This window comes from Thecamonas trahens (genome assembly GCF_000142905.1).
Source record: "Thecamonas trahens ATCC 50062 unplaced genomic scaffold supercont1.41, whole genome shotgun sequence".
Classification (NCBI taxonomy): Eukaryota; order Apusomonadida; family Apusomonadidae; genus Thecamonas; species Thecamonas trahens.
Window position 1 is genome coordinate 249,565 of NW_013657639.1, and position 25,274 is coordinate 274,838.

The 25,274-nt window shown below is 64.1% G+C and overlaps 5 protein-coding genes across 6 annotated transcripts; 3 read left to right on the plus strand and 2 right to left on the minus strand.

Moving 5' to 3' along the window:
* Positions 1–386: 386 nt before the first annotated feature.
* Positions 387–10,565, plus strand: AMSG_08109 (the record flags this gene model as incomplete). 2 transcript variants are annotated; one of them, XM_013899880.1, is made up of 3 exons in its annotated part: positions 387–405; positions 502–9,560; positions 9,740–10,565. In XM_013899880.1, 3 exons carry the CDS (start codon positions 387–389, stop codon positions 9,866–9,868), a joined length of 9,207 nt encoding a protein of 3,068 aa, XP_013755334.1. In that variant the 3' UTR covers positions 9,869–10,565. The 2 variants fall into 2 exon arrangements, with proteins under 2 accessions (XP_013755334.1, XP_013755333.1); XM_013899879.1 differs by having other exon boundaries at positions 502–10,565.
* Positions 10,566–11,006: 441 nt separating this feature from the next.
* On the minus strand, positions 11,007–17,330 carry AMSG_08110 (synapsin short isoform; the record flags this gene model as incomplete). Its single annotated transcript, XM_013899881.1, has 2 exons — positions 12,643–17,330; positions 11,007–12,106 (listed from the first exon to the last, which is right to left on the minus strand). Exons 1-2 carry the CDS (start codon positions 16,865–16,867, stop codon positions 11,007–11,009), a joined length of 5,325 nt encoding a protein of 1,774 aa, XP_013755335.1. The 5' UTR covers positions 16,868–17,330.
* Positions 17,331–17,772: 442 nt separating this feature from the next.
* On the minus strand, positions 17,773–19,219 carry AMSG_08111 (intraflagellar transporter 52). The gene is made up of 2 exons (XM_013899882.1): positions 19,048–19,219; positions 17,773–18,901 (listed from the first exon to the last, which is right to left on the minus strand). The coding sequence occupies exons 1-2, from the start codon at positions 19,153–19,155 to the stop codon at positions 17,789–17,791; spliced, it is 1,221 nt and encodes a 406-aa protein (XP_013755336.1). The 5' UTR covers positions 19,156–19,219; the 3' UTR covers positions 17,773–17,788.
* A 1,143-nt stretch (positions 19,220–20,362) lies between these two features.
* On the plus strand, positions 20,363–23,007 carry AMSG_08112 (ATP-binding cassette transporter; the record flags this gene model as incomplete). The annotated part of the gene is made up of 2 exons (XM_013899883.1): positions 20,363–21,825; positions 21,879–23,007. 2 exons carry the CDS (start codon positions 20,363–20,365, stop codon positions 23,005–23,007), a joined length of 2,592 nt encoding a protein of 863 aa, XP_013755337.1.
* Positions 23,008–23,482: 475 nt separating this feature from the next.
* Positions 23,483–25,008, plus strand: AMSG_08113 (galactan galactosyltransferase 1). Its single transcript, XM_013899884.1, has 2 exons — positions 23,483–23,544; positions 23,853–25,008. Exons 1-2 carry the CDS (start codon positions 23,530–23,532, stop codon positions 24,969–24,971), a joined length of 1,134 nt encoding a protein of 377 aa, XP_013755338.1. The 5' UTR covers positions 23,483–23,529; the 3' UTR covers positions 24,972–25,008.
* Positions 25,009–25,274: the final 266 nt, after the last annotated feature.

Below are 25,274 nucleotides of genomic sequence, written 5' to 3' on the forward strand. Positions count from 1 at the left end.
TGGAAGGGAAAGTTGGTGGTACGGGCCGGGCAGGAGGGAAGGGGGGGGGGGGGGGGGGGGGGGGGAGGGAGGTGTGGTGGGACAGCGGACGGGGGAAGGTATGGGTATATGGACATAGACATACACTCACACATAGAATGAGGTCACATGGGATGCGGAATGGTTATGGGTGGGGGTGGGGGGGATGGTGTGGGGGTGTGGCGTCTGTGTATGTGCCTGTCTGTTTGGACGGGGCGTGTGTGTGGGGGGCGTGTGGGGGGTTGGGCGGCGTGGGGCGACGCCGGTCACGGGGGGCATGGGCATGATGATACTTCTGCTGCTCCCGGTCCTGCTACTGGTGCTTGGGCGTCTTACCCTCTTCTTTCGTGCCCTCGTCCATACTCTGCATGTCTGGCGACACCACAGGTGCGGTGGCCACCACGCCTGAACATGTGGCCACTCTTGCCCAGGCCGCACGAGTCATCCTTCCCTATCAACAGCAACAGTATACCTCAAGTCAAGAGGCGGCAAACCAGACGGAGCTGGCCTCGTCACTAAGCGGTGATGTTGGCTCAGGCTCGGGTCACTGGGACTCGCTGCGGTTCAACTCGGCACGGTACGGGTGTGACGGGCTTAACGGCGTCGTTGGCCGCGCGGAGATTGAGCTCTCCTTTACAGACTTTGTCGAGACGTTTGAGCCGGTGCTTGCGCCGGCATCGCCCGGCAGTGAACCGAGCGCTATGACGGTCGAGCTTGTCTCGCTGCGGGTCCTCCACTCGCTGCGGCAGCGCGAGCTCGCGACCAGCTCGCCGTGTTCAGAGGCAGACGACAGCGTCCGCCACGATCTGGGGGCCATGGACGTCCTGGCTCTGCCGGCGAGTGTTGTGGCACGCATTGCGTCGCTTCTTCCGATCGAGGACCTGCTCACGGCCGGTGATGTGTGTCTTGCGTGGCGCGAGCGGTTCCGGTCCAACGACATCTGGCGCCAGGCGTGCCGGCTGGCGTGGGGCCGACTTCCAGCATGCGCCGACAATAACGACGGCTCACTGGCTGCGGCCGCAGAAGCAAGTATTCGTGCGGCTGCCTCCCCGGTCGACGGCCTCATCCTTGCACTCGAGTACCCGGCGTCGGCTCCGCCCGACCCCGAGACGCTGTTGAGCGAACGAGACAGTCCTCAGCCGGTTCCGCGCGTTCTCGAACTTGTCTCTGGTGATGTCCTTGATCGACTCAACGCCTATCTTCGCAAGCCGCAGCCGTCGCTGCTGGTCAAGCTACTGGCAACATACGCTGACGACGGCCAGCCCCAGGTGGCATCGGCGGCGATGACGTACGTTCTGCAGCAACTCAAGTTCCGAGCGTTCAAGTCTGCGGTCATGTCGTTTCTCCTCGACGACCTCACACCAACCCAGATTGGGTGGTGCGAGGCGTTCACCCAAGCGCGAACCGCCGGTGTCGCCGCCGCGCAGTGGGAGGCCGACGCGCTCCTGCCGGTCTTTGAGACTGCACGGGCGGCGCTCAAGGCGTCCGAGGCTTCGGCGCCTGCGCTCCGCGCCCAGGTCGAAGCCCTTGTCGTGCCGCAGCATCGGGCGCTTGGACAAGTCCTTGTTCACCGCATCTCCGGCGTCCTGCCCTCGCTCTTTGCCTCGGTCGACCTCGACAGCGAGACCTCGCCGCTATTTGCGGCGCTCCACGGCGCGCTCGCGTCGCACCTCGCTGCCGCCGCTGCCCAGCATGTTCCACTCGTCGACGTCACGCCGTTTAACGTCGACCGAGTTCTCACCGACCTCGTCGACTCGGGTCTCACCTCAGGCCAATTCTTTTCCACGCCGGTCGAGGTTCAATACGTGGCCCACCTCGTCATTGTGCACTTTCGTTTCGCGTCGGCTAAACGGCCGTCGCGGGTCACCTCGCTTCTCACCTTCAAGTCGAGCTCAAACACAGGCTCGGGCTCACTGGCGATGGCGGCAGCGGCTGCAGCTGCGGCGGCGAACGGCGAGGCGACGCTCACCCGCTCGCTGTCGTCATCGATCTCACACACGACAAGCTGGAAGCCGACGCCGTCTCTAGACGTCATTGTGGGTGCGGTGCCAGACACTCTGCTCAACACCTTTGTCTGTGCGCTGCTGCAGATCCCGCTGCTTCGCGGCGAGTTTGTGAGGCGGCTCTCTGACGGGCGACGGGCGCTGGCCATCAACGCCATTCTCGCGGTTCTGGCCGCGCGGACCAAGGCCGGGGCGTCATCGTTGCGGGCGGTGCTCCTCCGGGGCTACTTTGCGCAGCTAAGTCTCGACCCGGCCAACGACCCTCGCGAGACAAACCTCGTCGAGCTCATTGATGCCATCCTGCAGGCTATCGAGGCGGGCGCTCCAAGAGGCTCGACGCTCATGGCCGACATTGCCGCCGGCTTTACAGCGCTCGGTGCGTACTGGACCGGACCGCGGCTCAAGACCCTCTTCCAAGAGGTTGAGCGGGCAACAACGACGTTTGTCTCGGACTTTGTTCCCTCGTTTGTCTCGATGTGGCACACTATCCAAGACTTTCAACTCACCGACGAGGTCCAGCACGGCCTCTTGGAGCGCGACGGCGGCCTGTTTGGCTCGCTCACGGCCGAGGAGCGCCCGCTCCGTGAAGTGCTCGAGAGCCTGCTGGCCCTCCGGCTCCTGCTCTCGGCGGCGGTCATCGAGACCCACCGCAAGTCAGGCCTCCTCATGCACGCCTTTTCATATGCCAACCGCATCAAGCAGCTCTGTGGGTTTGGCCTCCTCCTCTCGACAGTGGCCTCACTCGGCATCGAGGCCGACGACGACGATAGCGAGTGCTTTGGCGACGCCAACCTGCTCAACCTTTTCTTTGACGTTGTGCAGAACCCGTCGGTTCTTCGCGACCCCGACGAGCTCGATGTCGCCTTTGTCTACCACGAGGCCGCCGCCTCGCTCGCCCGGCTGACAGAGCGGCAGGAAGCGCGCCTGGCGCAGGTCGTCAGCAGCGCCGAGGTTTCCGGTCCTGAGCTCAGCGAGCTTGTCCTCGCGTTTGAAGCCGACTCGGAGCAAGTGCTCGGGCTGAAGGAAGCGCTCGGAGTGGTGGTGTCGAATCCCGAACTGGCGCAGGGCCCGCTGGAGGAACTTGGCGTTGACACAGGCGTTGTCCACAAGCGAGTTGTCGAGTGTGCGGTCCAGCTCGAGACAATGCGGGTCCAGGCGGAGAGCATCCAGGCGCGGCTGGTTGATGGCCTCCTGGCGTCGGCGCTGGTCGAGCTGGCGGGGCTCGGCCCGCTTGACCGTCAAGTCCGCGATTCGCTGGCAAGCGCGTCGATGGTCGCCGGCGAGGCAGAGGCGCTCAAGACGCTTGGTGAGTTTGTGCGATTTGCCGAGGTCTCTGCGCTCGGCTTGCTCCCTTTCCACTTGCTGGATCAGTGGCAGCAAACTGTGCGGCTGGCAGCGGCGGCGTACGCTGCGGTGGCAGCAATGGCCCTGGCGGACCATACTCTCGCGCTTCCGTTTCTCGCCTTCCGGTTCTGGATTCGCGGGGGGAGTAAGTGCGAGCTGGTCCTGGGCTCGCTGTCAGCCACCGTGCTGGAAAAGTGGCTCGAGGCGTACGAGGTGGGCCAGCTGGCGAGCTCCACGCGCGACGCGGTCGATAGTATCGTGACGGCCGAGGCCGAGCTCGGTGAGCTCAACACCCGGCTGGGCAATCTGCTCTCGCGGCGCTCCGATGTCAAGGGCTTTATGATGGCGTACGAGGGCTACGAGCTGGCGCATGCCCGTGAGCCCGAGCGGGCCGAGGCCAAGTTTGCAGCTCAGCGGGGCGCGGCGCTCGGCTTTGTGCAGAGCCTCGGTGGTGAGGGCGAAGGCGAGGCGGCGGTCCCGGTCTGGTCGCAGGCGGCCAAAACCCAGCTCGCGGCCAAGACAGCGGCGCTCCGCGAGACCAGCGTCGAGTGGGTCGAGTGCCGGGCCGGCGAGCTTGTGGCCCAGCGGGAGCGGTTCTTTAGCTTTCTCCGCGACGTTGTCTCGGTCCTTGACGATCTGCTGGCATGCGAGCGTGCACGAGTGCGGCGGATGCGAATGCTCTTGCTGGATTTGACGTTCATGGAAGCGCGGGCGAATGGCATGCTTGACGCGCTGCCGCACCGATTGGCGGTGTGCAAGTCTGGGCTCTCGGTGGCCACGTTTAGCAATGAGAGCACAGCGGCGAGTGAGCTGCTTGACCCTGCGTGGCCGCTAGTCTCGAGTGAGCTCGGGCTTTCTGCACAGGCACCGCTTGTGGTGGAGCTCGAGCTAGTGACTGTGGACGACATGTGGTCGCGAGCGATGGGCGAACTTGCACGGCTCTCTGCCGAGATGGGCTCGTCGTGGCTAGGCAAGCTGGTCTCGGAGCTCGGTTCGCCGGTGAGCGTTTGGAACAGAGACGGGCGAGCCGGCCTCCTGGCGGCGATCCGCAAGCTTGACGCAGCAGCCAATCGAGCGCCCAAGGCGCGGCGGACCCTGACGCAGCTAGCCGGGGAGTACCTTGCCGTGGAGCGGCAACTTCCCGCCGAGGCCGAGCCAGCAAGCCTGGCGCTGAGCCGAAGCGTGATGGTGACGAGCGAGCTCGGAGTGCGGCAGCTGTCGATCGAGCAGGCAACGGCGGTGTTTCACTCGTTCCCGCTGGCCGACGACATCCGCCGAGTCGAGCCTGTCCATCACGGGCTACGGTACAGACCATCGCGGGCGCCGATGGCGCAGATGGCGGTCCAGCACCTGGGACGGCTGTTGTTTGGCGCCTCATCGCCGGTGGCATGGTCGACCGAGGTCTCGATCAGGACGGTTGGCAGCGATGAGGCGCGGGTCGAATCGCTCTGCGGCAAGCAGCTTGTGAGCCGCGTGGCCGGCATCGATCTGGCGCGCGCATTGCGATGGTACCCGCAGCTTGTAGATGCGATTGATATTGGGTCGTTCTCGCGAGCGTTTGTGATGTGTGTGCTGGCTGTACCCGACTCGCTGGCTGCCGGCCTCGTCTCGCTCCAGCTGTGCATGAGCGATGGCAAGCTGACGGCGTTTGTGGCGATTGACGATGCGCAGAGTGGCTTTTCCGGGCGCGGTGGGGTGCGACTGCGGTCGATCCTGCTCTGCATGCCGCAAATGCTTGCGGCGTTTGAGGCAACGACACGCGAGGTAGTGCTCGCGATCGAACCTGCGCTCTTTGTCCTTGAGTGGCTCGGGTTGGTGACCGGGGCCGCGGCGAGGGTCTCGAGCACGTTGTGGGGCAAGCATAGTGCGCGGATGGTGTACTCTCGGCTAGTGGCGCTGCAGAGAGTGCTACAGGACGAAGAGTCGGCCTCCCACCTCGCTCTCCTCAACGCTGTCTCGCCGACCGTGGGCGCGCTGTACTCGGCAGCAATCGAGTCAGAGGAGTACACGTCCGGGTTCTCGGCGTCGCTGCCGGAAGCGCTGTACCGGCGGTCGCGGTACTGGCCGTGGAGCGAGGGCGGTAAGGAGACGAGCAAGTATGAGCGTTTTACAATGGCGCGCGCGATTGAGGACTTGCTGCCGGTGGTGGACCTGAAGCTGCTGCGTCAGAGCGACGAAGAGCTTCTGCTCGATGCAGCACTCCGGGTGCCAGGCCTGACCAAGCTGACGCTTGTCGACCCAGGTGTGCCGCTGGGTAAGCTCGTGGAGGCTGTGGCATGGGCGCCGGAGCTGATGTGTGTGCGGTTGGTGCAGAGCACTGGGCAGGCGCCGCTGAAGTCACTGACGACTGAAGGGCTGATGGCACTTGGTACGGCGGTGTCGCAGCTCGAGCTTGGCCTCCTTCCTGGGGTGGAAGTCGCAGATTGGCGGCGGCTGATCACGTCCGGAGTGGCGCTTACAATTGTACTTGGGGCCGAGGGCGACGGGTTCCGGATGTGTGGGTCGCCGCCAGAGGAGCTTGAGCTTTGGCGCGAGCTTGTGGGCGTGCAGATGTGGCTGCTGGAGCAGGGCAGTGATGCCGGGCTTGTGCAGGTTGTGCGCTCTGTGGCACAAAGTGTGGCAACCAAGCCTGGGGCGCTGGCTACATTTCTGGCGCTGGAGGTCTCGCACGGACGGTCTGTTTTTGACTTTGCGGTGTACGAGAAGCGGAGCGGGGCTGTGCGGCGGCTGCTGGAGTTCTCGCCATCGTTGACCTCGTACGACACGTTTGGCTACACGCCGCTGCATCGGGCGGCTGCGATGTGTGCGCCCGACCTTGTTCAGATGCTGCTGGAGGCGTACGCGGCGCGGTGTGGCAGCCACGTGAGCCGGCTGGAGTCACACTTTGCGTACGTGGGGCTCGCGAGTGGGGCGTCGGGAAAGCGGACGGCACTGCACTATGCTTGCGAGAGCAAGTCGCACGAGTGCGTGCAGCTTCTGCTGTCGGGTGTGGGCGCCGTCTCGCGCCGCGAGATTGTCCGCGGGGTCGGAGCCAATGGCGAGGATCTGAATCGCGTGGTGTACGGGTCCGGAGAGGACGACGAGATTGTAATTGCTGCGGAGCGGCAGGCGCAGCTGGAACTGCTTGCGCGGCCGGAGCTTGACGACCACAAGACGCCGCTGCACATTTGCGCACGGCAGGGCGATGCGCGGACGGTGCGGCTACTGCTGGAAGCTGGGGCGCCTGTGAACGCGCTCACCGAGGTGTGGGGCTACTCAGCGCTGCACTTTGCAACGAAGAACGGGTTTGCGGAAACGGTTGTGCTCCTTGTGCAGTACGGGGCCAAGGTGTTTGTGAAGAATGCCAACGGCGACACGCCTGTGGACCTTGCGTTCCGGCATGGGCGGTACAAGATCATGCAGCTGTTCATTGATCCGCAGCTCCTTGTACGGTACGTCGAGTCGCCGCAGCTGCTCGAAGAAGATGCAAGCAAGGGTGTGGAGGGGTACTACTCTGACGCGGTGGCTGGGAGCCGGCGGTCGGAGGTTGTGCTTGGGCTGGACTACATGGCGGACGCGCGGCTGTCTGCGGCGTACGCCAGTCACGCGGCACAGTATACCGACGGGGCGAACCGGGTGGTGGATGTTGCGCCGTATGTTGAGGCGGCGATGCTGTACAACGCGGCGGTGGAGGTGCTGCACGGAACGAGCGAGGTGTGCGACGGGCTGGATGCCGAGGCCTTTGAGTCATACCTGGTCAAGAAGATGGAGCGCGTGGAGGGCTTTTTTGTTAGCGACGAGCTGGGCACGATGCTCACGGAAGAGACCGTGGCTTTCACCGCCAAGTTCCGAGAGCGGTTTGCGCAGCTGCGCGAGGCGCAAGTGGCGGCGAGCGCGTCCGGGATGGTGAGCGTGCAGGCCGGCGAGCGGCAGATGGGGCTTTTGCGGGAGATGTGGGAGCACGCCGTGCTCTCTGTCTCTGCTGTGGTGGAGGTGCCTGCGCTTGCGGTGCTTGTGATGCGGAGCGGTGAGGCACTTGTGCACGAGCCTGTTGAGGTTGTTGTTGCTGTCGAGAGCAATTCACCGGGGGCGAAACGGTTTGTGTACAACATGCTCTCGCTGTTTGCGGTGAAGCTGGCGAACCTCGGCGAGCTCCGGGGTGGGCTCCGTACGGATGGTAGCGTTTCGGTGCACTGTGCCGAGTCTGGACTCCGGCTCAAGCTTGCCTATGACACGACGGTGGTGCGATCGCCTGCGGTGGTTGCCAAGCTCCTCGCGACGCGGCGCTGCGGGTATGATGTGCTGTGGGAGACGCCCGGATCGCGTGTGACTGCGGCGCTGTCTGGCGCGCTCAAGAAGCTGCGCGGCGAGAAGATCGGTGGCGGGCTGTTTTCTCGTGTGTATGCGCGACATGCGCAAGGAAGCACGATTGTGGCGAACGCGGTGTTCGGGTTTGCGGTTCAGTTTGAGGACGGAATGCTGTTTGCAGGCCGGCAAGCGCAGATTGACCTCGGGCGCGAGATGATGTGCGTAGTGCGCGAGTGCGTGTACGGCATGTGTGTGTACTACGGAGTGGGCAACGACAGGGCATTTGGGATGGAGGCATTGGTCCGGAAGCGGGTTGTGCCCGAGAGCGTGGGCGCCGAGGTGACAAGTCTACTGCATGCACTCGGGCTGCAGCGCAACTTGGCGCGCCAGGTTTACAGGGCGAGCGACGACCGGGCTTTTGTGGCCGAATTTGTGCAGGGCGAAGAGAGCAAGATGTACACGATGGCCGGCTCGACGCTGGACGAGATGCTTGCGACGGTGCTTGCGTTTGTGGCGTGCGCCAAGCTCTGGGTTGTGGTACCCGTGAAGGAGAAACTGGACGTTTGGTCGCACTACCGCACGTCTGGCTACCGCGGCGTACCCGACCGGGTGCGGCTCGAGCGGCTGGGCCTGTGCGCGCGGGCGGGCGGGGGCGACGCGAGCGTGCCAGTGGTGAGCACAACGCGGCCGCGGGCCAACTCGGTGTTTGAGTCGCTCAACTCTGCCGAGGTGCGTGCAGCAAGCGCTGCACTCGGGCTGAGCAGTGGTACTGGTGACGAGGTGTCGCTCCCATCGCTGGTGCCGGGGGTGTGGATGAGTGGCGCAAGCTCGCCGTGGGAGGGGCGCGAGGCGTCATATCCGTCGCTCGCGCCGGCAGTGTGGATGAGCGGAGCGAGCTCGCCGTGGGATGCCAACAACGTGAACGAGGCCGACTTTGACGCCGAAATCGAGGGCGTGCTCGACTTTGCACGAGCTGCGGGCGAACGAATGGAGAGCTCGATGGCGTGGTGGGACGAGGGATGCGTGCTGCACTTTGCGGGGCGGGCAGCACTGCGGATCGGGCTTTTAGAGCGTGGACGCGAGCTTCTGGAGCGATCGCGGGACGGCACGTCGCGGTGGCTCAAGGATTCGCCGCGTGTGCTGCTGGACAAGCTGTGGATTGGCCATGCTGCGGCGTGCTGCGGCGACTACGAGGCTGCGCTGAGCGAGCTTGTGGGCTTTGAGCAGCTCTCAGAGCGGCTGGACATGGAGCTGCCGTGCCACCGTACGATTTCGAGCGGGTGGCGTGGGATTGTGGCGATGGAGGCTGAGCTTTCGGCGGCAGCCGAGAGTGCCAGCGTGGCGCTGCTTCCGCCAGAGGCGTGGGCTGCGGTGATCGACGTTGTGGAGGCGCTAGTGACGCTGAGCATGCACACTGTGGCGTGGGTGCGAGATGCATTTGTGCGCGGGTCAGTCCGTGTGGACGCGCTGGAGCCTGTTCGGGATGCGGCACGCGGACACGCCAACGGAGAGGCGCGGGAGCTGCTTCTGCAGTTTGCACTGTTGGCAAGCGAGGTGCTCGGCGAGGCGCGGCCTGCCGAGGCGCTCCTGCTGTGCGCTGTGCTTGAGCTCGATTTGCGGTCGCGTGCGACGCTCGAGGCGCGCGCGCTTGTGCTGCGGGTGGAGATCCTGCTGCGCGGACTGGAGCCGGTGGCACTCTCAGTGGCGGCACAGCGCAAGTCGCGCTCAGCAGGAATGGGCACGCGGCTGCTCTCGCTGGTGGCGGCGCTCATTGGCGAGGTGGACGCAGCAGAGGACGCGAGCCGGAGCGAGGAGAGCGTGAACGCGAATGCGAATGCGAGCACGACCGAGGCTGCGGAAAAGCGCGAGCGAGCGAGTGCAGAGCGTGCCGGAGCGCTTGACGAAATTGTGCGCTCTGAGGAGGTGTACCGCGACGCGATGGTGTCGATGGAGGATGAAGTTGCGATCCCGCTGCGCGAGGCCGGAGTTGTGAGCGAGGCGGAGTGGCGGGTGTTGTTCTCGCACCTAGGGCCCGTGCGGCGTGTGGCATGTGAGTTTATGAGCCGGCTCACCGAGGCAATGAGCAGCGAGGGCGATGCAGGCGCGGCTGTGGCGCAGGTATTCCTGGACATGATTGGATACCTCTCTGTGTTTTCACCGTACGTCAACGCGCTCGGCGAGGCGCAGGCGATGCTTGCGCAGCTGTCGTCGCGTGAGGCGTTTGTGGCGTGGCGACAGAGTGTGGGCGCGAGCATGCCACGCGGGCAGGGCCCGTTTTCTGGGCTGGAAAAGCCATTCCAGCGGATGCTCAAGTACCCGCTGCTTCTCGCGCGGGTGCAGAAGAACACGGATGAGGAGCACGAGTCGTACGCTGTGATTGCCGAGGCAGCGAGTGCGGTGCAGGCCAAGGCCAACGACATCAACGAGAAGAAGCGGCAGGCGGAGCAGCGGGCGCGGCTGCTAGAGATCTCGCAGCAGACGTGGATCAACGACAAGCGAGCTGTGGAGCTTGTTGTGCCCTCACGCCGTGTTGTGGAAGAGGGAAAGGGCGTGCTGGTCTGGGGCGGAGTCGAAGAAGCTGTTGAGTGGGTGGCATGCAACGACGTGGTGTTCTTTGTCCGGGGAGGAGGGGCGGTGAAGCAGCGGCGGCGGGTTTTGGCTGTCCTGGAATGGAAGGACGTACGCGTGGAGGAAGTGTATGGATGGCCCGAAGTTGAGCTGGAAGACGTGGTGCGTGATGTTGTGTACGCGATTGGGTTTGATGGAGAGGAGGAGTGTGAGCGGTTTGTTGCGAGCGCGAGCGCAAGCGAGCGAGCGTAAGTGAGCCAGCGAGCGGAAGCGAGCGCGAGCGAGCGGAAGCGAGCGCGAGCGAGCGGAAGCGAGCGCGAGCGAGCGGAAGCGAGCGCGAGCGAGCGGAAGCGAGCGCGAGCGAGCGGAAGCGAGCGCGAGCGAGCGGAAGCGAGCGCGAGCGAGCGGAAGCGAGCGCGAGCGAGCGGAAGCGAGCGCGAGCGAGCGGAAGCGAGCGCGAGCGAGCGGAAGCGAGCGCGAGCGAGCGGAAGCGAGCGCGAGCGAGCAGAAGCGCAAGAGCTTGGGCGAGCGGAAGCGCAAGAGCTTGGGCGAGCGGAAGCGCAAGAGCTTGGGCGAGCGGAAGCGCAAGAGCTTGGACACGCGAGCGAGCATGAGCAATCGCGACCGCGCAAACGGGTGCAATCGTGACCGCCCATCCATGAGCAATCACAACTGAGAGCGCAAGTGTTATCAAGCGTCAGCGCAGAGTCTGTCCGCTAAGCGTCTGCAAAGCGCACCCTAGACCCCCTACGACTCCTCTTTTTCCCGTCTCCATCACCAACCATGTTAAAGATCAACCCGGTCATTGGGCACATCAGATAGCGCTTCGGCGGCGGTGGCAAGAGCGGCCAGCTGCCGCTGGCGATCACGACGGATGGAGAAGAAAGCCGAAACAGCGGCGAGGAGCAAGAAGAAGATGAGCAGATAGCAGGCGGTAGTGCGGGAGATGTGGCCTCGTGGGCGGCGGGCGGCGCGGCCGTCATGGCGAGGGTGTGAGCGGGTGGAGGTGCTGGCAGCGGCAGGCGCGCGAGGCTGTGGAGGCGCTGAGCGCGGAATCGGAGCTTGCCTCCCGAGACCGAGCTGGGCCTTGGCGAGCTCAAGCTCTGCGGCGAGGGCGACAAGCTGCTGAGTACGAGCATCAAGCGAGGCAGTGAGGGCGGCGACGGCCGAGGCGTCGGGATCCGCCGGCGGAAGCGGGTAGGCGGTGGGGAGAACGAGGGTGGCGGTCATGTTGCGGAGAACGACGTCGCGGATGGCAGCCATGTCGTCGAGGGCGACGGCGTTGACAAGGCCGATGGCTGTATCGTTGAGCTCGAGGATGTGGTACGAGTCGTCTGTGGATGAGTGAAGGAGGTCGAGGGCGCAGATGTCGAGGCCGCCGAGGACGCCCGAGGCGGCGTCGATCCAGGCCTTGAACTGCGGAGTGAGCTCGATCTCCTCGACAACGCCGGCGTTGCCGACATTGCCCTTCCAGCGCGGCGAGACGCGCTTGAAGACGCGGTAGCACTCGCCGATCTTCTGAATCCGCAGATCGTGGTCCCACTCGATGTAAGGCTCGACGGTGCAGTAGTGCGGCGTGATGGCCATGACGCCCTTAAAGTCGTCAAGCGACTCGGCATCGGTGAAGCGCATCTTGCCGTAGCCAGCATGAGCATGACCAAGCTTTGCGACGACCGGTAGATCCGGCGTGACGATCATAGCTGCAGCATTGGGATAGTAGGCCTGAGCGATGAGCGGGAAGCCATGAGGCGTATCAGCGAGCTGACGATGGAGCTTGCGGAGCTCACCATGAACAACAGGACGATGAAGGGCAGCGTAAGCCGAATGGAGCGAGTTTGTGGCGGAGATCCCAGCCGAGATGAGCCCGTAGAGCAAGTTACGATCATCTTGACCTTGACGAGAATGGAAGACTGTTCGAAGCAGTACATGATCTGGGCGAAAGGTCATCTGTCGCGTCCGTCGCTGGTTGGCTCGGAGGAAGACCACCGGCTTGCCGTCCGAGTACACCGCCAGGGAGACTTCCCCGAGACTCGCCTGTTCCACAATCACTTCCTCCCCGCCTACTCTTGCTCCGGCGAACATGGTCTGCCAGTCGCAGCTGGGCGTGCATTCCAGCACAAGGAGGCGGAAGGGCATGGGAGGTAGGGGGGGGGGGGGAGGAGGTCAGGTGTTGGGAGGGGATCGTTGGGAAGGAATGGTGAGAAGGAATGAAGGGGGGGGGGGGGGGGGGGGGATCGGGTTGATGGGTTGACGTGAGTCAGCATCAGGGGTCGCGGGAAAGGGATTGGGCAAAGGTCATCATCATCATCATCACAGGTCGGCTGGGCTGGGTGTGTACTCATTGACAGAGGCTACGGCTGCTGAAAGCCGCACACCTGGCATCGCTGCTCAAGACGGCTTATGCTCGGCAGTGGAACGCCACTCGGGCGCGCTGTCCGCACGCCGCACCATGAGCACTCGGCAACGTCGGCAGACGGCGCCACGGCTCCAGCAAGGTCGTCGACTGACATGCCATGAGGGGCGACTGCGCCGTCGCGTGCGCTCGCCAGCTCGCGCATCACCGCCCGGTGCTTGCGATGAAGCGGGAGCGCCGCCAGCCGCGCCGCTAACGCGGCAGCCTCGCCGGCTTTGCCATCGCGCTCGACGCGCTTGAGCGCCTTGAGCAGTCGCGCAGCAACCACATAGCCGGCACACACTCGCGCCTGCTTGCGCTCGCGGGCCGCACTCAGCGCCGCTACCGCGGCCTTTTGGCACTTGGACAGCGAGCCGCTCTCGAGCGCGCGCATCGCCGCCCTAAGCAGCCGCGCTGCCTCCGACATGTCGCTGCTCACCGTCGACATCATCGACAGTGATGACGCAACAGATGGCGACGGCGACGGCGGCCGCGGGCCAGGTGGCTGCATCCGCGGCGGCGTCGCTGGCGGCGTCGCCGTTGATACAGGCGCGACGCTCGGTGGCGGTGTGGTCGTCGGCACGCTGCCTGTGGTAGCCGCACTTGCACCAGCATCCACGTCACCACACTCCTGCCGCCCGTCAGACGATGAGCTCCACGAGTCACGCGCGCGCCGCGCACGCCGCCGTGCCCGTCGCTGCCCGCCCACGCTCAGCTCACCGAGCTTGGGGATGCCTGCAGGCACCGCAGTCGCGGGGCGCTCCACAGGCTGCGGCTCGGGTTCACCGCCGTCTGACGACGAGCTCCACGAGTCGCGCCCACGACGCGCACGCCGTCTTGCACGCCGCCGTGCACCGACGCCTAGCTCGCCGAGCTTGGGGATGGCGGCAACGTCGGCCGCTGCCGCTGCTGCTGCTGCTGCCATCTCTTCCTGCGTCCGGATGCGGACACGAATGGCTGCCGGCCGGGCCCCGAAACCCGACGACGATGACGACGCCGAGGCATCTGACCCCTCGCCAGCGAGGTCGGCGGTCACCGGCGCCGCTGGCCGGACCACGTAGCCCTCGGCGTCAACCAGTCGGCCGGCCTCATCGTAGTGGTACCCCTCGCGCGAGCCCGAGCCTGAGCCCGACCCGCTGCCACCGGCCCCACTGCCGCCGCTCCCACAACCCAAATCGTCGTCCGACACCTCCATCCGTGCCGCGTACGCGCCGCCAAAGCCCGAAACCGACGCCGCCGAGCCCATCGAGTGCAGGACCGAGGACGTGGCGGCAGAGTCGCGGTCAAACTCGAGGCCACCGATGCCCTCACCGCGTCGGTCGATCTCGCCGCCGCGCGACGCTACCCAAACCTCGAGCGAGTCGAGCTCCAGTGCGTCAAGCTCACTCATGATCGTCTGCTCCGCGATGACAGGCGCCGCTGCCGCAGGAGGCACCGACGTCGTCTGCGGCGGCGGCGAGTGCGCTGCAAGCAGGTCGCGGAACGACGAGCCGCCAAACGACGAGACAGTGCCGCGTGGTGACGCTGCTGCACCCGGGCTTCCCAGTGGGAGTGGCGAGCCGGCCGATGGCATCCCATGTCGGCCAGAGCCGACGGACCCATCGTCAGCAATGGCGACCGAGACGCGAGTTGTCCGCGCCACACTCTCGGGTGCAAGCCCCAGCGCGCTCGTTCTCGGCGGCGCAAGATTCGCCAGCTGCACTGCAGGCAGCGAGCCCGGTGCCTTGGGCCGCGGCGGGACCTTCTCGCCGGCCTCCACCCGCAGCAGCCACTCGGCCCACCACTCGCCGGCCACCACATAGCAAAGGTGCGCTAGCGAGAGTGCACCGGCCGTCGCTGCTGCACTGCCGAGCCGGCAGAGCGCACCGTGGGCGCCATCGCCGCCGCCGCTCGCCTGCACGCTCTTCACAAGCTGGCTTGCTGGCCCAAACGCGCCCAGCTCACCGGCAAGCTCGAGTGCGACCGCCACCAACTCGTCCTGCCCGCAATCAGAGCTTGCGCCGATGCGCGCGAGCAGCAGCGCAAGCGCAAGCTCGCGCTCGACCGCTGTCGCCCCACTTCGCAGCTTGTCGATGAAGCTCCGCGAGACCCGGAGCCCGTCATAGCTTTCCATCAGCTCGAGCAGCGCAGACGCAGACACCGCCCCACTGCCAGCCGATCCGTACAGCTTGCCGGCCAGCCGCGGCTCGAGCATACCAACTGCGTGGTAGCCGACCGTTACCCGCTTCTTGACCCGGTGCGCGTAGACAAGCCGGTCTGGAAGGCCGGCAACAAGAACAACGTCGACCAGATCGAGTGAGCACACCCGCCCGGCATAGCCGCCCGGAGTCAAGTAGCCGACCCCGACCGGAGTTGAGTACAGCAACGTGCCGGCGAGCCAGACTGCCGATAGGAAGAACGGAACAAGCTCCGAGGCCCGACTCGAGGCGTACGAGGTGAGGACTGCAAGCGTGCTATCAACAACAAGCAGGAGCGAGGGCGTGACGACCGCTCCAAGCTGGCCGGATGTGTCCCACACCACGTCCGAGACAACAGTCTGGGGTGGGAGGCGGATGTGCGGTGCGGCAGGCGAGGGCGCCGGGAGACTCGCGTGCGGGTCGCGCACTGGGCCGAGCGGGAGCGGCAGGGCCGAAGACGGCATGTACGCGTTGGGCGGGTGAACCAGGCTGTCGATGTTGGCCGAGGGCACAAGGAGCCGTGCAACAATGTCGTAGTAGAGAACAACCCGCGCGCCGCGGAGCGGCGTGGCAAACACCCGATGCCAGACGTTGTCGAGGGCAAAGGCCGCGAGCTGGGTCTCGTCGGCTGTGGCTGCCACGGTCGCTGACTTGCCGTGCGGGCCGAGGACAAGCATGGCGTCGCCGCCCTCGCCCACAAACACGACGTCACGCCCGGGCCGCGGCCGGGCCTCCTGGGCATCCGCCTGGTGGAACGAGATGTACGCAAACGACCGGTGCGAGAGCCGGTGTGCCATCGTCGCCGCCCACGGATCGTGGTCAAAGGCCGGGAGCGGTGGGTGCCGCGCCGGCGCGTCGGCCTCGGGAAAGGTGGCCAGGACGACCGCAACCTTGCCGTGTCGGACCGCCCGCCGAACACGGACAACCTTGGCGTTGTCATCGAGCGCAATCTTGCGCACCGGATTGTTGTCGCAGCGGAGGACGTGGAATGCCATCAGCCGCCACCGGTCCGAGTACATGGCTGCAGCCTGCGGGAGCGCGTACGGCGCCACCACAGGCAGGAAGCCGCCCGGATGCAGCGGGTCGAGGAGCGTGTGGATGACCACGCCGTGGATGGCCGGCGCACCTTGGCTCCCGCCACCAGAAAACAGCCCGCCGGCCAACTCGTTCCCACCGCTCCCGCCGCCCGCCGCGTACAGTCCGTCGACGAGTGCCGCGAGCTGGGGCGGCGTCGAAAGCGGCAGCAGATTGCCGGTCGACGAGCGGAGCGGGGTTGCCGCTTGCGCGCAAGGCGCCGCAAGCGGCGGCGGGACACAAAACGCCACGTAGTTGAACCGGCGGTGCATGACAAAGTCACTCGGCGGCGAGAACGGGAGCTGCGCCTGCTGGACGAGTCCGACAAGCTTGAGCCGTGAGTCACGTCGCCCGAGCCCGAGCTTCCATCCGGCGAGATCGCCGGCCGTCGAAAGGGTGAGGACGAGCGGCGAGAGCGGGTGGAAGCGGATGGTGGCGAGTGGCGGAAGCGCCGCCCGGACAGCGAGAAGCTGGGCCTCAGCAGCGCCGCCGACGTCCCACGCCGCTAGCCGGCCGCCGGCCGAGCCGACAACGAGGATGTCCTTGTACGGGTGAAAAGCAAGGGCAGTGACCGGCGAGCGAAGCTTCTTCTTGACCGGATCACCGGCGTACTCGTCGGCGGCATAGCGGCAGGTGTGCGAGCCGTACTCGTAGAGGCGGACAACGCCCTTGCGGTCGCCAGCGGCGAGCAGCGGCTTGGAGGCATGGACCGCCAGAGCTGTCACTGACCGCTTCCCGCCATCAAAGGTCTCCAACTGTGGCGCCGGCGCACCAAGGTCGAGCATGTAGATGGCTGGGCCGTCGTCCGGGACCATAAAGGCCAATGGGCGGAGCGGTGAGGTGGCAAGGACCGAGAGCGGCGACGGCAGCGAGTAGACCGAGACCAGGGCGTAGGTGTCGAGATCGTAGACCCTGATCGAGTCTGGAAGGGCAACGAGGAGAAAGTGATGCGAGAGGAGAGTAGCCAGGTGCGTAGGATGAGAGGCCGTGGGGAGAAAGGCCATGTCAGCTCTTGAGCCCAGCTCGACCACCCGAACACCAGCACGAAGACCAGCAAAGGCCGGCGCAGCCGAAGCTGCTGCCGATGATGACAACAATCCAGATACTGAGCTCCGACCATGAGCCGAGACATTCCCCCGAGATCCAACCAGCCGGCCAGTACCACCAACGATATGACCACCACCACCACCACCACCACCACCACCACCGCCACCACCGCGACCAGCAACAGCAGCAACAGCAGCAACAGAAGCAGCCGCAGCAAGACCTCCACCAGTACCACCAGTTCCCGAACCCGAACCAATACCAATACCAGCACTACTTCCACCAGCCAAGGAGACGACATCCACCACATGATTGTTAGACGATGACGTAGGACGACCATGAGTATGACCATGATGATGACCATAATGATGACCATGATGATGACTTGTCTTGGTACCATTGATGTTGATGTTGGCATTGACATGATTATTGTTGTTGTTGTTGTTGTTGTTGCTGTGGCCACTCCCTGCCCCGCCACTACTTCCAGCTGATGTTCCTGCTGTCCTCCTCGTCCCGCCTGTGCAACCTGTCCGACTACCTATGTACACCACACGGGCAAGGGGATGGAAGGCCACACTCCCACCATTCACATGGGGACTACCACATGGAAATAGCTCCGTGTGGGTGGGAAGGTAGGGGGAAGTATGAAGGTATGACGTGAGGAGGGAGGAGGGAGGGGAGCGGCGTGAGGTGGGTCAAGTGGCGTGCAAGTGGTACAGTGCGGGGGCGGTAGGGTAGGCAGCGGACGGACCGTTTGAGCCGAGTGGCGACCGAGTGACACGTGTGGTGGCAGCAGAGGGCGAGATGGGCACGATGGGAGAGGAGGGAAAGGGAGGCAGGGCGGGGAAGCAGGGAGGGGGGGGGGGGGGGGGCGGTGTGATTTAGATCCTGTTCTTAAACTTGACCAGCTTAAAGAGGACTTCCTGGAGGATCTGCTTGCCAGAGCGCGGGGCACCGGTATCCTTGTTAGTGACAGGCATACCGAGGACGTCACCACAGGCGCGAACGTAGTACTCGAGCTCGTCAGCGTTTTCGTCACCGGCAGTGCAGTTGTTGGTGAGCTGGGCAAGGCGGACGCGCTCGGTGGCAAAGGCACCGTCGAGGTCAAAGAGCTCGAGAGCCGGCGGCTTAGCGCCGCGGAGCTCGGGCGGGAAGAGGGCGGGCTGGAGCGGCGGGAGCGGGACTTCGAGCTCGGGCGGGATGAGAGTAAGCGGCTCGTCCTTGACGGAGAGCTCAACAAAGAGGTCCGAGACAGCAGGAAGAAGGTCGAGGTCGAGGCCGACGGGCTCTAGCTCAAAAAGCTCCTCAAAGGCGGCCGGTAGCGGGTCTGCGTCCTCAAGACAGGAGCGGAGGCGGACAGCGAGCGCCTCGGTGTCGGGCACCAGATACGGCGGACTCACGTCTGGGTTTTCCTCATCCACCTTGTTGAGGGCAAGTTCGCCGGCGAGAACCTTGACGAGGCCGTCAAGAACCTCGGCGTTGGCTGGGACGCGGGCAAGCCACGAGTCGGAAATCATATCGATCGAGGCGATGGCCAGGATCTGACCACCGGCCGAGCCGACCGAGACGCGAGCGGCAATCGGCTGGTTGAGCGGGTACGAAGCCTCGCCCGAGGCGAGGAGCGGAGCAGCCGGCGGTTCGACGTTGATCGAGGCGCCGCGCGGGTAGACAAACGGCACACGCGGAAGAACACGATTGAGCACGCCGTCAGCGACATACACCTCCTTGGGATGGCGACACTCACCCGAATATGCTGTCGCCACCACGGCATCAGGGTTAACTCGCATGCCAAACTCCTCCAGCAAGTAGTTGATGTTGGTCCCAGCCGCCTTCTCACCACCTTCGCCAAGGAGCACCACCACGGTCGCACCTCGGGCCACAGCGGCGCGAAGGGCGTCGAGCTCAGTCTTGGAGAACCTCTTACGTGGGCCACCCAGCAGCACTCCTCCACATCCTTGCAGCGCCTCACTCAGTCCACGCGTGTTCTCCTTGACCTGTGCGTGCGGGGAGGGGGGTGGGGGGAGGGGGGGGGAAGAGGGGGTGGGGGGAGGCGGTGAGGCTGTTTTTGGCGCGCGGGTGGGACAAAGGGCAGGGGGGGGGGGGGGGAGGGGGAGGGGAGGAGGAGGGGAGGAGGACGTACTGTGTAGTGTGCAGAGAGTGCGGCAAGGAACTTTGTATGTGTGGCAGAGGTTACGGTCGCTGCTTCGTCCTTGGTTGTGTTCACCACAAGCGTCGGTGGCTGTGACATGGTGTCCCGTCGTGTGACTACTGGCTGATCAACGTCAAAAGGCCAAACTTGGTTTCCACCGTTTGGCGACGAGTGATAGCCCTTCGTAATGCTAACCGTGAAAAAATGAGGCAAGTGATGGGTACTTGATGACTCTGCTTCACATTGCCATTGATGAGAGAGCCGCATTAGACTGGAGACGTAGCCTGGCTTGCCCGGCTCACTCGGCTTGCTCAATCAGTGAGCTGTGGGAGGAAAAGGCTCTCATCTGGTTTGCGATCCAAGGTCTGAGGTCTTGCGATTGGGTTATGCCTGAGAGACTGGACATCAAAGCCTCGTCCCATGGGATCCTCCTTCATCCTGGAAAGGGAGGGGGTGGCTAGCAATGGTTGGATGATCGTGGACTAGTGCGAGGTGTTATTGAATCCATCGCTCGATGTTGGAGTTGGAGGGTGGTGTGCGTGTAAAACAGGTGGCGATGACCTGGTGCGTGATCACGTGTCCGCTTTTTCGCAAACGGCGCAAAAGCCATGGAGCTGACAGTGTGGCGAATGTCCAGGCAGCACCATCGTTATCATCTCAACATCGTACCAGCATCAAAGCAAAGTCGAGTTGAACCAGCTCTCTCCCTGTTGGGAAGAAGACAATGTGTCGCATTGCGCACCGGCAATGCCTGACCGGGTGTTGGACGAGGCGATCGTCACCAGCACAGCCTTCGGCAACACTCGCAACACTCGCTCATCATCGCAATACATACCGATGGTCGGTGGCAAGCGGATGTAAACACCCAATAGCTCATCACCCTCACCATCACACCAAGATCGGCTACTGCGACCGTAGTCGAGCCCGGGAAAAGACGGGCGGAGCGCCAACACGGGCCGACCGCTTTTTACTCCAAACCAGCAACAAGCTGCTGTCTGCGATCGTAGCACGCCATTGATTGAGAGACAGCGATGAGCACCGTATATAGGCGAGAGGAGATTGGTCTGATGAGAGAGGGGCCAAAACAGAGAGAGAGACATCAATAACGTCATGAAATAGCCGACCACTGCCTCTTCCCGACTACATACATGTTTATGTAGTGGGCTTTTATCACGGCAGTGTGTCACGTGGGCGAAATCCCCGCCAATGGCTCTCCACGCCACTCGGCCGACGGGGCCAAGTCGCACACGCGGAGACGCGAGCGAGCGAACATCTCTCTCTCTCTCTCTCTCGCAAGTGAGAGTGAATGGCGCAGAGTGGCAGAGAGCAAGGAGCGGCAAGCGTGTGGCGTAATGGGTGGGTGGTAAAGAGCGCGGTGCAGACGTGGCATCTGCTACGGTTCAAGGAGGTGGTTCTCGTCCGACGGAGGTGGCTCTCGAGCGTGGTCCAGCTCCTCCCGCCGATCTTCCTTCTCTCGCTTCTGTTTATCCTCCAACATACGGTGGTACCTGAGGCTCCCTCGCTCAACCCGCCTGCTGTCCCGTTCCCGTCCGAGTTTCCGTCTTGCTCCCCGCGGAAAGGCGCTACGTGTCTGGATCTGGTCTGGGGCCCAGAGAGTGATCCGGTGGCGGCCGGTATCGTGGCTTCGTTTGGCGTGGCCGAAGCAAAGCAGAGAGCCTTTGGCTCGCGGGACAAGCTCATCGATTGGGTCATCGCCCATCCAAACACCACCTCGGCGGCGGTCTACTTCAACTCGACAGGCGAGGCGCGGGTGAGCATTCCAAGTCAGCCCGAAAAGCTGGCCCGGGCGCTGCGGGTGGAGATCCTGACAAACTCGACAACCAAGGCCGAGCTGTGGCGGCCGCGGATTCTGCGCCTGGTGCAGGAGCAGTTGATGGGGGCAGCGGTGTCAGCCAACGGGAGCGCGCTGACTGCGGGCGACCTTGGGAAGCCGTATGTCCTCGACTGCGCTTGGCAGGAGATCCCGATTCTGGCAACGTCGCCCAAGACCAATGCGGTGCAGATCGGCGGGGCGTCGTTTGTCTTTACCGGCATTGCGTTTGCCATGATTGCCATGATGCGTGGGGTGGTGGCTGAGCGCGAGAGTGGGCAGCGGCTGATGCTCAAGACGATGGGCGTGGTGGACGGGGCGTACTGGGCGGCGGGCTACGTCGTCAACGGAGTGCTGGCATGTGTGGCGGCACTGCTGACGTACGTTACGGGGGTGGCGTATCGGTTCACGCTCTTTACGCAGACAAACGGCGGCGGGCTTGTCCTCCTGCTAGTGTGCTTCGGGCTGGCGACGGTGCCGCAGGCGTTCTTTGGCTCGGCGATGGTGGGCAAGTCGCGGACGGCGCTCATTGTGGGCATCCTCAACCTTGTGGTGGGGATGAACGTGGTGGCCGTCTTTGCGTCCAACTCGCTCATCTACCTCTTGTGGAAGTCGTCTGTCCAGGCTTGGGGCCGTGCTCTCCTCCTCATCCTCCTCCCTCCGCTCTCGTTCACCAAGGTTTGGGTCGACATGGTCAACGTGACGTACGGCTACGCCGACTTTGGCGGCGGCTCGCGGATCTCTGCGCGGCGGTTTGAGTGGGCGGACATGCATCGGACAACTGCGGCGGCCAAGGCTTTCGACGCCGACATCGACGCGCCGCCGATTGAGAGCATCTACATGCTGCTGGCGTCTGCAGTAGTGTACGCGGTGGCGACTTGGTACGCCGACCAGGTCTTCTCCACCTCGCTCGGACTCCGGCGGCCATTTTACTTTTTGTCCTCCCTTCGTACTGGGGCCTCACGCGGGCAGCTCTCGAGAAAGAGACAAGCGAGCGGATTGAGCTGCTGGAGAGCGATGCAGACGATGTGGCGCGAGAGATGCGGGCGGCAGCGTCGATGAGCTCAGTGCTCTCGTTGGTCGGGGTGGTCAAGGTGTTCCAGCCGTCGCTGATGGAACGAGTGTGGCTGTTGCGGGCAGTGTACATGGTGACGGTGGGGTGGATGGCGGCGGTGGTCCGGTGTGCGACAGGCTCATCTAGGCAGAAATCTTCATCTTCGGGGCCTGTCCGCGCTGTCGATGGACTCTATCTCAGCGTGGGCGAGGGCGAGCTCGTTGCGCTGCTGGGGCACAACGGAGCAGGTAAGACGACGGCGATGAGCATTGTGACGGGTGGGCTGCGGGCCGACTCGGGCGTGGTCCGGTACAGCATTGACGGAGTCGAGTACTCGGTGGCGGCGCACGGCGACGAGATCCATGGCCTTGTCTCAATCTGTAGGCAAGCGGACGTGCTGTGGGATGAGCTGAGCGCGGCCGAGCACGTTGCGCTTTTCTGCGTGCTGAGTGGTGTGGACGAGAGCGAAGTGGCGAGCGTAGTGGACGACGCGCTCGCGCGAGTCTCGCTCGGGAGCAAGGCCCACGAACGGGCCGGCACATTTTCGGGTGGGATGAAGCGGCGGCTCTCTGTGGTGTTGGCGCTGGTGGGCCCGGCGCGGATGGTGCTCCTCGACGAGCCGACAACCGGCCTCGACCCGCTGCATCGGCGTGAGGTGTGGGAGATGATTGAGGAGGCCAAGGCCGAGAAGAGCATTCTCCTCACAACGCACTCGATGGAAGAGGCCGATGCGCTCGGTGATCGGATTGCGATTGTGTCTGCCGGGCGGCTGATGGCGATCGGCGACGCCATGGAGCTCAAGTCTCGGTACGGGCTTGGGTACCATGTCAAGATCATGTGCGCGCCAGAGGCGTCCGATGCGATCGAGGCCGAGATCATCCGGCTCGGCGGCGAGGTCCATGACGCGGTGGCAGGCTCGATTGCCGCCTCTGTTCCACGGGTGAACCTTGTGGCGGTTGTGGCCCGGTATCTCGAGGAGCGAATGGAGTCTGGCAGCGTGGTGGACTTTGCCGTCTCGCACACAACACTAGAAGAGGTTTTCCTGAGGACCGCGCGACTGGAGTGAATGAAAGCCCGCGGCAGCAGCACAATCGGCGTCATAAGTGGCACGTGGGTAATATGTGTGACCGAGGTTGTTGGTCATCGTGTGGGAGCGAGTGCAAGCCGCCGCCGTCGCTCGAGTTTGAGTCACCGCCGATGCGTGAGCCACATCGATAAAGGATTGTGTATATGTACATAGAAGCTGTTTGAATACATAGAAGCTGTTTGTTGTGACATGAGAGGCAGGAAAGGGGGTGGAGGGGGGAGGGGGAACGAGGCGAAGCGAAGAAAAAGTCGCAAAAAAAAAAAGCAAGTTCCAGGCGCTGCGTGCTGTTGACAGGCGGTCATGCGTGGGGGGGGGGGGGGGGGAGGGGGGGGGGAGGAGATACACAGCACTTGTTTTACGGACGTGATGTGGCAGAGTAGTTGTGGAAGAGAGAGAGTGGTGCAGATGTGGGTGATGGTGGTGTGGGGTGTGGCGGTGGTGGTGTGGGGTGTGGCGGTGGTGGTGGAGGGTTACAACAACGGTCTTGGTGCCACGCCGCCCATGGGATGGTCAACAGTATGTTGCAGAGCGCGGAGAGGGGCGGAGGGGGGGGGGGGGGACTACCCCAGCAGAGGATCATTTTGGTCATTGCGCCGAGGACCAGAGTGGTGCCGGCAGTGATGGGCAACAGAGTGGCGAAAGGAAGTACCGTGGACAGATCTGGGCTCTGTGGCGCATATGGCTTGCTCTCGCTGTGCCTGGCGGGTTCACATCAGAGAGGAGGATGAGTACTCATTGGTGGACGATGTTGATAATACTGATGTGGGGGGCTGGCGCTGGGTCTGGGGCGGGGGCGGGCGCTGGCGCTGGCGCTGGGGAGGTAGTGGTGCACGGATGATCCGTTCTGTGCCTTTGATACCTGCGACGAAGTGGAGGTGCGGTCGATTGCTGATGCTCTAGTCGACTCGGGTCTCTCCAAGCTTGGCTACACTACCATTTTGCTCGACGACTGCTGGGCTGACTTCAACCGGACGGCTGAAGGCAAGCTCCAGCCGCTGCCCAAGACCTTTCCGTCCGGTATTCCGGCTCTGGTTCGCTACCTCGGTGATCGCGGGCTGGGACTTGGCCTTTACACCGATGTGGGAACGACGACATGCCGCAAGGGCCGGCCCGGATCGTACGGGCACTACGAAACTGATGCAGCGACGTTTGCAGAGTGGGGTCTCTCGTACGTCAAGATCGACAACTGCGCACGGCCGGGCGGGAAGACCGAGGTCGAGCTGTACTCGGCGTTTTCTGCGGCGCTCAACGCAACGGGCCACCCGATGTACATCGGGATGTGCGAGTGGGGCGACAACCACCCGGAGGAGTGGGCACCGGCGATTGTGCAGGGCTACCGGGTGCAGCAAGACCATCTCCCGTTTGCCAAGTTTCCGCCGCTCGCCGCCGGAGCCGGGCTCGGGCAAGGCGTGGTCGACGTCATCGAATACATGGCGTACCTACAGCCGTCGCGGCATGTGGCGCCGTACGCGTGGATGGATCCGGACTTTCTCATGACCATGTACGAGCCGACAATGCCACGTGGAGTGTCGCGGATGGAGTTCTCCATGTGGGCCATGTGGAGTGCGCCGCTCATTACCGCCACCGACGTCCGGCACATGTCGCACGACAAGCGCGAGATCCTGACGAACACCGAGGTCCTTGCCATCCATTCGGACCCGCTCTGGCATGCCGCTGATCTGGTGGCCAACGTCTCGGGCGGGCATGTGTGGGCGCGGCCGCTCGCAGACGGCGACATCGCCGTTGCACTCCTCAACTTTCACGACTTTCTCCCGCGCATCCTCAAGTTTGACTTTGCCGCCGTCGGCTGGCCGGCCGGTCAATCCGCAGAGCTCCGCGATCTCTGGGCCCACGCCTCGCTCGGCGTGCATTCAACCGGCTACGCCCATACCGTTGGCCCGCTCGATCTGCTGCTGGTGCGAATGAGCAAGGCGCAGAGGTGAACAGACTTGATGCTTACACTACATACTGACGTTGGAAGGTTGAGGTGTTGTGGCGACATGCCGTGACAGTCGGGCGGGCGGATGTGCGGCTCGACGTAGACATGGGCAAACTCCTCGAGCACCCGGTCGGAGGACGCAGAGAGTGTTCTGGGTCATCTCACTCTGCAACCTTGAAGAAGGCCAAGAGTATGTGGTGGGGTGAAGGGGGGGGGGGGGGGAGGGAGTGAGGGAATGGGTGGAGGTGAGGGTGAGGAGGAGATCTGTGGCGTGATGTGTCTATGGATGGGCTTGGATGGGCTTGGA